Source organism: Ipomoea nil, unplaced genomic scaffold (assembly GCF_001879475.1).
Source record: "Ipomoea nil cultivar Tokyo-kokei standard unplaced genomic scaffold, Asagao_1.1 scaffold0146, whole genome shotgun sequence".
In the NCBI taxonomy this organism is placed as follows: domain Eukaryota; kingdom Viridiplantae; phylum Streptophyta; class Magnoliopsida; order Solanales; family Convolvulaceae; genus Ipomoea; species Ipomoea nil.
This window is the reverse complement of record NW_017616574.1, coordinates 2,900,186-2,910,008: the sequence shown is the minus strand read 5'-3', so window position 1 is coordinate 2,910,008 and position 9,823 is coordinate 2,900,186. Positions and strand designations below refer to the sequence as shown.

Genomic DNA, 9,823 nt, shown 5'->3' with positions numbered 1-9,823 from the left:
GGGGGCAAATCAAATCCCAAACTGAGATCGAAAAGGCTAAGCTCGTGTGTGCCAGCACGACTGTCGTCCGGAAATTGGCTGTCCTTGCAGGCTAAGTTATGTCAACTTCAAAGCCACTGGATTCGGGCTTTGGCCGAACCCATTAATTCCAATTTTGAATTTAATTCTCTGTTAATGGGGCTGCTGTTTCAGGAGTTACAAAGGAGGTTTGAATGCCAAAATTAAATGATATCGACACTTCATGTAACACCCCCTAAATTTTAAGATATTTAAAACCTATAAAATAAAGACAAATCTATTATTAATTCCCAAACAGAGCATAAACAAAACATAGTAGTCGGGGTGCTATGCCACATCTGAGCTAGAGAACTCAAATGCACAGGCTAAACTAACTAACAAAGCATAAACCATAATTAATACCCCAAATACAAATCAAGGCACGCAGGCCATCTCATCAGAGCTAGAACTACCTAAACTAAGTCCACGAATCTAACTAGCGCGCTCCAAAGCTACTCAACTGTCCCTGAAAATATTCGTTGTAACAACCGTCAGCGAATAATGCTGGTAACCCACTCCAACGCGTTAAGTACAATATAGGTAGATATAAGAAATCATTTCGAAACTGGAATACATATATACTTACGAGACTCTAAGTTAAATCCAAGATCAAGACTCAAGGCATATTAACATACTAAAAAGTATAGAATAATCATAAAGACTAACATGCGTCCCAAGAACACGTTGCGAGACATAACAGGCAGATAGAAATTCCAATAGCAAATAAAGGCATTCAAGACAGTCAGTTAGCAAGTAATCAACAAAGCACACAATCCATCTTCCAACCTTATAACAAGTTCCAACCTTGTAGCTCCCCTCCGTCCTTATATCAGTTCCAACCTATACCTCCAGGCCACCCTTATATCACCACCCCTTATTCCTCCTGGCAACTACATACCCCCACCGACAAACCACCTATCAACCACCAACATATCAGGATGGTGCCGCAGTGCCATTCACATGATCCGCACCTCTAGTGCCAATATCAAGGGGTTAGCGCATATAGCTCTAACATGACACTGCAGCACTTATAACCTGACCCATGCTCAATGGCAAGCAAGTCTAAGGTGGGTTTGTGCCTTCAACATAATAACCGCTATGGCCTGTACCTTCAGTATAATGACCGGGCACAAGTGGTGCCAACCTCCAACAATTCATTTCCACCAATCACAATCTCATCATCATCATCATCATCATCATCATTCACACCGGCTATTGCGCAATGACCACGATACTCATCATCATTCAATCAATTAACACATAGTCAAATAACAATCAAGACACAACAACAACGACACGTATTACACATAAATTCCTAGAATGATACCCGAAACACCAAACGAGACTCATACACGACAAACGGGGTACAACGGGACACGAGGAAACATCAAACGGGGAGAAACACCACGAACCACGCCAGGTTTCTAGCGGCTGGGTGGCGGGTGGAGGACCACCGGCCGGCGACGACATACCATTCAGCGGGTGCCCGGCGGGTAGTCGCCTGCCCGCTGGAATAGTAAACACGGGCAGTGGGTAGGTGGCGGGCACCCCTGCCCCCACCTACCCCCACTGACTCACAGGCAACTTTTCGGTCCTGGGATCTCTCGTGGAACCCGAAACCATGTCTAGACACATTCAAACACATAACGACAACACCACGGATTCAATTAACGGAATTAAATCAAGAATCACATCAAATACGTTCTAACATGATTCCTAAACATGCCAAGACCTAACATTAATCATATAACGGTTCAGGAGCATCTGAAACCACAAGAATATCAAGAAGTCTATATGCAAAGTCCTAAACACAAGTCCTAGGCTAGACTCAACACCCGATCATGCATAATCCCACCCAATTATATCGAGAACATCATAACATGAAATTCACGATATAAACCCTAGGGCTCTAGACACAATCAAAATACAAGATCATTCATATAATCAATCACAATATCAATAACATCAAGATTATCACATAAACACAATATAAACCCTAGGCAAAGCTCTATCAAGACTCAAACACAGAATCACATATCAAAGGAGCCAATGAATAAGATATAGCAAGGAAAATAGGTTTTGTTGAGACATGAGCTACCTCTTAGCCTTAATTAATCCTCCATTGGCTATTAAGGTTCTTCTCTAAGATTTCCCTCTGATTGATCTCCCTAGGCTTGGTGGTGGGGAATCTCTTGGGAATAATTTCGTGTAATATAACTATGGGTGGTAAGGGTTCTAATTGCTTTCTAATCCCCTATTTATAGAGTTAGGAATCCTAATCAGAGTCTGAATAGTAAAGACCTACATTGTATTCCTAACCGGTATATAGGTCTAGGATTCCTAATTAGAATCTGAGTAGTAAAGGCCTACTATCTTTATTCCTAATAGGTCTAGGATTCCTAATTAGAATTTGAATAGTGGAAGGGCCACTCTCTTTATTCCTAATAGGCTTAAGACTCTAGTTTAGGCAAGGGTCCACGATCCATAGTGGACCACATTAATTAATTAAAGGGAATCCTAACCAAATTAAATCCCTTTTAATTATTATTAACGGAATTAATTAAATAATTAATCCAGGATTAAAGGCCGTAACACGGGGTGTTACACTTCACCTCCTATATAAGAGTGTTGTAGGGCATCATGTAACACCCCGTGTTACGGCCTTCGTATCCGGACTAATTATGAAATTAATTTCGTTAGCAAATAATTAAAAAGGATTTAATTAGACTAGAATTTCCATTAATTAATTAGCATGGTCCATAATGGATCATGGACCCTTATCCTTAACCAAGACCTTAATTTTATAAGGAATATGAAAATTGGGCCTTTACCACTCAGATTCTAGTTAGGACTCCTGAATCTATATATAGGGACTTAGGAAGCATTCAGAAACCCTACCACAGTTAATTCTACAACGCGAGACACTCCCTAGGAAACCTAGCAAAGGAATTCCCCGCCACCAAACTTAGAGGAACCCATTGGAGGGAAATCTTATAAAAGAACCTTAGTAGCCAATGATATTAATTAGGACTAAAGAGGTAACCCATGTCTTACAAAACCTATTTTCCTTGCTATATCTTATTTATTGGCTCCTTTGATAATTGCATGTGTAATTCTGTGATTGAGTCTTGATAGAGCCCTTGCATATGATTTATATTGTGCTTATTTGATAATCTTGATGTTCTTGATATTGTGATTGACTATGTGTATGATCTCGTATTTTAATTATGTCTAGAGCCCTAGGGTTTATATCGTGAATTTCGTATTATGATGTTCTTGGTATATTTGGGTGGGATTATGCATGATCGGGTGTTAAGTCTAGCCTAGAACTTGTATTTAGGACTTTGCATATAGATTTCTTGATGTTCCTGTGGTTCCGGATGCTCCTGAACCGTTATATGATTAATGTTGAGTCTTGACATGTTTAGGAATCATGTTAGAACGTATTCAGTGTGATTCTTGATTTAATTCCATTAATTGAATCCGTGGTGTTGTCGTTATGTGTTTGAATGTGTCAGGACATGGTTTCGAGTTCCGCGAGTGATCCCGGGACTGAAAAGTTGCCTATGTACCAGTGGGGGGTAGGTGGGGGGGGGGATGACCGCCCACTACCTACCCGCTGCCCGGCGAGTCCCTATCCAGCGGGCAGCCTGCGGGCGGAGGCCTGCCGACCGGCCACCCGCTGGAATGGTGGCTGCCCGCCGGCGGGTGGTCATCCACCTGCCACCTACCCGCTAGAAAGTTGATGTGGGTTGTGGTGTTTTCCCCCGTTTGTTGTTCCCCGTGTCCCGTTGTGTCCCATTGTACCCCGTTTGTCGTGTATGAGTCTCGTTTGATGTTTTGAATACTATTCTAGGGGTTTATGTGAAGTACGTGTCGTTATTGTTATGTCTTGATTGTTATTGATTGATTATGTGTTGCCTGATTGAATGGTGATGAGTATCGTAGTCATTGCGCAATGGCCGGTGTGATTGGTGATGATGATGAGATTGTGATTGGTGGAAATGAACTGTTGGCTGTTGGCACCACTTGTGTCCGGTCATTGTACTAAAGGTACAGGCCTTGCGGTTACTGTGCTAAAGGCACAAACCCACCTTCGACTAGTTTGACGTTGAGCATGAGTCAGGTTATAAGTGTTGCGGTGTCATGTCAGGGCTATATGCGCTGACCCCTTGATATTGACACTAGAGGTGCAGATCATGCGAATGACACTACGACGCTATCTTGATATGTTGGTGGTTGAAAGGTGGTTTGTCGGTGGGGGCATGTAGTTGCCCGGAGGAATAAGGGAGACGATATAAGGGTGGCCTAGAGGTATAGGTTGGAACTGATATAAGGACGGAGGTGAGCTACAAGGTTGGAACTTGGTATAAGGTTGGAAGATGGATTGTGTGCTTTGATGATTACTTGCTAACTGATTGCCTTGAATGCCTTTGTTGTCTCTATTTGTTATTTATATGCTTGTCTGTCTGTTTTGTCTTGCAACGTGTTCTTAGGATGCATGCTAGTCTTTATGATTATTCTATACTGTTGAGTCTGTTGTTGTGTCTCGGGTTTTGATCTTGGATTTAAATTAGTGTCTCGTAAGTATATATGTATTCCAGTTTCAAATTGATTTCTTATACCTGCCTATATTGTACTTAACGCGTTGGAGTGGGGTACTAGCATTATTCACTGACGGTTGTTACACCGAATGTTTTTCAGGACAAATTGAGTAGCTTCGGAGCGCGCTAATCGGATTCGTGGACTTAGTTTAGATAGTTCTAGTCTGTGAGATGGCCTGCGTGCCTTGATTTACATTTGGATATTCATGATGGTTTATGCTTTGTAAGATAGCTTAGCCTGTGCATCTGGGTTCCCTAGCTCAGATGTGGCATAACACCCCGACTACAATGTTTAGTTTATGCTCTGTTTGGGATTGAAATATTAGATTCGCCTTTATTTTATAGGCTTTAAATATCTTAAAATTCAGGGGTGTTACACATCAGATTTTAAGAAAGTGAAGTAGTGAAGAACTATGAACAAGAGAACAACACACACAGAAAATAAGTTTTCTACTCTTCCAAAACTCTGCTCCTACTTCATTCTTGAAGCTGTGTTCTGCGCGTGCTCTAGTTGACCGGGTTCGTCCGTTTGGGTGCTCAAACGTCGAACCGTAGTACGTTTTATCCTAGGAAACCTAGGCCACAACGCTCCTAGCACTTTTGGGAGGTGACAAATAAGGTTTTAAGGAAAGAGTAGTTCGCTCGACTCGTAATTACCATCTTTCTTCCTCTTCTTCTTTCGTGTTGGATTATGCTCTAAGCAAAAATCCTCTCTCTATTTTGTGGTAGTGGTTGGATTGGAATTATAATCTGAGGATTATAAGTTCCAATTTTTGGTTGATATATATTTATATATCTTTTTCCATAGATATATATGTATATATAACCTTTGGGTCCATTTTATATATATTTGTGTGTGTATATATATATTTCGGATATATATCCAATAATATTTTTATATATTTTCGTGTGTATATATAAATATTATTTTGGGATATTAAATCGACTTTTGGTTCATTATTTCCAACATTAAGTTGGATTCATTGGTAAATATATTAGTATATTGTATATGTAGTTATGTAATAAGATACTCAAATTGAAATGCAGGTATGTAAAGATTGATCTCCCGATGAGGATCCCGTGCCGAGTGTCCAAACTTCTCGCAAATCTGACACCGGACGTCCGACCGCCCACGGCCACGACCCCGGCCACCTCGGCCACGACCCGAGCCTCCACCGCCCGAGCCTCCACTGCCCGAGCCTCCACCGCCACTGCCCGAGCCTCCACGATAGGACCGGCCGCCACCGCGGCCTCCTCCTCGGCCACGCGACGCTGCCATAGCAGTCGGGGCAGCAGCATCACCACCACCCGGCGCACAAATATACTCCTGTGAAGTTAAATAATCAGAAAGCTCAGTTAAGGTTACCGGAGAGCCACGCGTCAGTGGTGCAACAAGAGGACGGAGCTCCGGTCGTAAGCCACGAAAAACGTAGAGATTCTGATCATCAAGCGTAATAACCCGGCCGACCAGCGCCAAATCCTCAACCAGAACTCTCGCCCGACTCAAGTAATCCGAGACGGACGACGCCCCATGGGACAGCCCCTGCAGCTCGCCGAGAAGCCTCAAAGCCCGGGAGCGTGTCGCCGAGCCAAACTCCTGCTCGATCGCCGACCATAGAAGCCGCGACGTGGAGCGCCCGATCGCCATAGGTAGCATCTCGTCGGACAAGGATGAAATCAATAGAGAAAGAACAGCCTTGTCCTGCCGGCGCCATTGCTGCTGCAGCGAAGCCAGATCAGACGGCCGGCCACCACTGTCCGCCGTCGACTCCACCGGGACGGACGACGGCAGTGCTGCCGTCGGACATGGCAGTGTGACATCAACAAAACCAAGCAACCCTTGGCCTTCTAAGAATGGTAAAATCTGAGTACGCCAAAACAAATAATTGTGGGCGGTAAGTTTGATAGACACGAAGTGATGGGCGGAGGAGAAACTAGTATTCGGGTAAACGGGAGTGGGGGCAACCTCGGACACAGTCCGTTCAGACGAATCACGAACAGAACCGCCATTGTTATCTCCCAAGGTTGCCATGAAAATAAGAATCCCTGGATACTGATACCAGATGAGGATTGTATATTCAACGTAAACGTATAATAGTCTGAACAATAACAATATAAGGAGATAAGTAAAGAGTCCTAGCCAACTACTAATACAAGAGTCCTAACACTCCCAACTTGGTTATAATAGAGAGGTCTATACTTTTACTATTTCGAAAGTTGTCATTGGAAAATATTGATTATTATGAAGGAAAATTTTATATTGTTATAAAAATATAATATGTATTGTTATAAATAGTAATGGAACAATAATTTTTAGTTTAGAGGCTAAATTGAAAACACTTCATAATCCTACTCTTAATACAGAAAAATGACTCAACAATCTAAGACACACTGACACCATTACGTTTAGTCATAAACTCTCAATTTAATCGCTCACGGTCATTGAAGTTTCAAGTTAAAACACCCATAGTATTTCAACTTTCAAAATTTTAACTAACCCGTTTCTAACTTTTCTCTTACTTAAATTAATTAAAGGACCACAATTGGTTAAATTTGAAAGTTGAAGGGACACGTGTGATTAAACTGAAAATTTAGGACTAAACGTGACAGTGCTATTATACTCAGAGGACCCTAGTTGGTATTAACTATGTTTGATTCTATAGTTAGAGCATTACATATAGTAGAAGACAAATTTTTATGTGGACCATGAATACAAAGTATATTTTTAATATATTAAAAGTATATTATTTGAATATTTGTATACTAAATTTACATTATTTGATTAATATACAAAATAAGGCAAATTATGCCTTGGACCCCTGTCCACAATGCATTGTGGACACGAGTCCAAAACGACATTGTTTTTAGGGAAAGCGCGTCATTCCAGTTAAAAAAAAATTAATTTTGTCTCGCCGTTAACGGCGTTATTCGTTTGTGTCATTATGAATGTACAGTTATGGGATTATGAATGTACAGTTATGGAATTATGAATGTACAGTTATGGAATTATGAATGTAAGTTATAAAATTATGAACACAGAGCTCTGACATTATGAACATATAGTGATAAAATTATGAACATAGAGCTCTAAAATTGTGAACATGGAGCTTCGAAAATTATGATTTTACAGTTATTGAATTATGAATGTACATTTATTGAATTATGAATGTACAGTTACGGAATTATGAATGTACAGTTATGCAATTATGAATGTACAGTTATGCAATTATGAATGTACAGTTATGGAATTATGAACACAGAGCTCTGACATTATGAACTTACAATATGAAGATATAGTAATAAAATTATGAACATAGAGCTCTAAAATTGTGAACCTAGAGCTTCGAAAATTATGAAGTTACAATTATTGAATTATGAATGTACAGTTACGAAATTATGAATGTACAGTTATGGAAATATGAATGTACAGTTATTGAATTATGAACATAGAGCTCTGACATTATGAACATATATTAATAAAATTATAAACATATACTCCTATAACGAAGCGGTCTGAAATTAAAAAACAGTGAAAGATAACAGTGCCACTAACGGCACTGTTTCCCGTGTCCAGCATGCATGCTGGACACGGGTCCATAGCATAATGATTGCAAAATAATGTACTTAGGTGGGCTAAATGGGCTAACGTTTGTAGAGAAACTTCCATCCTTTTTCTATGACATTGAAAGGGGTCTTGAAAAGCCCAATTTATTAAATGGGTAACTTTATATGTGCTTAACCCAAATTGAAATGATGGACGGAAGCTCATGAGCATTGAAGGGCAAGAAAGTCATTTCACAGAAAAGATTCACAGAATGCCAAAAACCCTAGCTTATAACCCTAGCGTCTTCACTCTCTGCTTCTCCTTACAAAGCGCACGTTAACCCTAGCCTCGCTGCCTGCAACTCCGTCTCCGCAACAATGCCGCCGAAGTTCGATCCAACTCAGGTTGTCGAGGTCTTCGTCCGCGTCACCGGCGGCGAGGTCGGAGCCGCCAGTTCGCTCGCTCCGAAGATCGGTCCACTCGGTCTCTCCCCGAAGAAGATCGGTGAGGACATCGCCAAGGAGACCGCCAAGGACTGGAAGGGCCTCCGCGTCACCGTCAAGCTCACGGTTCAGAACCGTCAGGCCAAGGTCTCCGTCGTACCCTCCGCCGCCGCTTTGGTCATCAAGGCGCTCAAGGAGCCCGAGCGCGACCGGAAGAAGACTAAGAACATTAAACACAACGGGAACATCTCCCTCGATGACGTCATCGAGATCGCCAAGGTCATGCGGCCCCGCTCCATGGCCAAGGACTTGACTGGCAGCGTTAAGGAGATTCTCGGGACGTGTGTATCCGTCGGGTGCACGGTAGATGGGAAGGATCCCAAGGATTTGCAGCAGGAGATTGCTGATGGAGAGGTGGAGATTCCTCAGGATTGAGAGAATCTTCGGTTTCAGGGGATTTAAACTCTTAGTTTTCTTGAATCCCATATTATTATTTACGAGAATTTTTGCTGGGAAAAATGTGGTTTTCTAATGTTAAGACTTCAGTAGGTTCTTTTTTGTTATATCGAAATGTTTTCTGAGTATTGTTATCTTTAATGATTTTATTTTGTTTACATTGTTGAATGATGCCTTTCCTCGAATTGAAACATTTCCCTCATTTCATCCCAAATTTCCTACATTTTTACTCGTACAACCCAGCTCATTTATGTCTTCTAAACCCAAACCAATCTTGTTGAGTTGGATTTATTCTTAGATGCTTATCATTTCCATGTTATATTGTTTGCAGCTACTGTAGTTATATATGTAGAGAGGGATGAAGTTATAAGTTACAGTGCCCTTTGTGATGCCAGGTTTCCCTTGTATATTGCTTCAATCTCATGCATCTATTGATAAACTATTTAACTATTTTGTCTATCTATTATTATCATATTGAGAGTTAAGAGGTTTACATTTTCTATCAACATGATTTTCCTATGATTCTGTAGTTCTGTATTAGTATTTCTTCTTAACTGATCACTTTCTCCATTGCTGCTTGCTCACTTTGCCATTTCATTTGTATCCCAATGTGGTTATTCATTATTGGTTTATTGCAGTTCATATATTGATGGGTTTATGCTTGCAAAGTTCTAGTCTTTTAGCTTGACCTTTATTTTGGATGATTGATTTATGTTTGC

The 9,823-nt window shown here is 41.1% G+C and overlaps 1 protein-coding gene across 1 annotated transcript; it reads left to right on the top strand.

Moving 5' to 3' along the window:
* The first annotated feature begins 8,514 nt into the window (after positions 1–8,514).
* LOC109173353 (60S ribosomal protein L12-like) lies at positions 8,515–9,297 on the top strand. The gene has a single exon (XM_019322592.1). It carries the CDS (start codon positions 8,583–8,585, stop codon positions 9,081–9,083), a length of 501 nt encoding a protein of 166 aa, XP_019178137.1. The 5' UTR covers positions 8,515–8,582; the 3' UTR covers positions 9,084–9,297.
* The last annotated feature ends 526 nt before the right edge of the window (positions 9,298–9,823 follow it).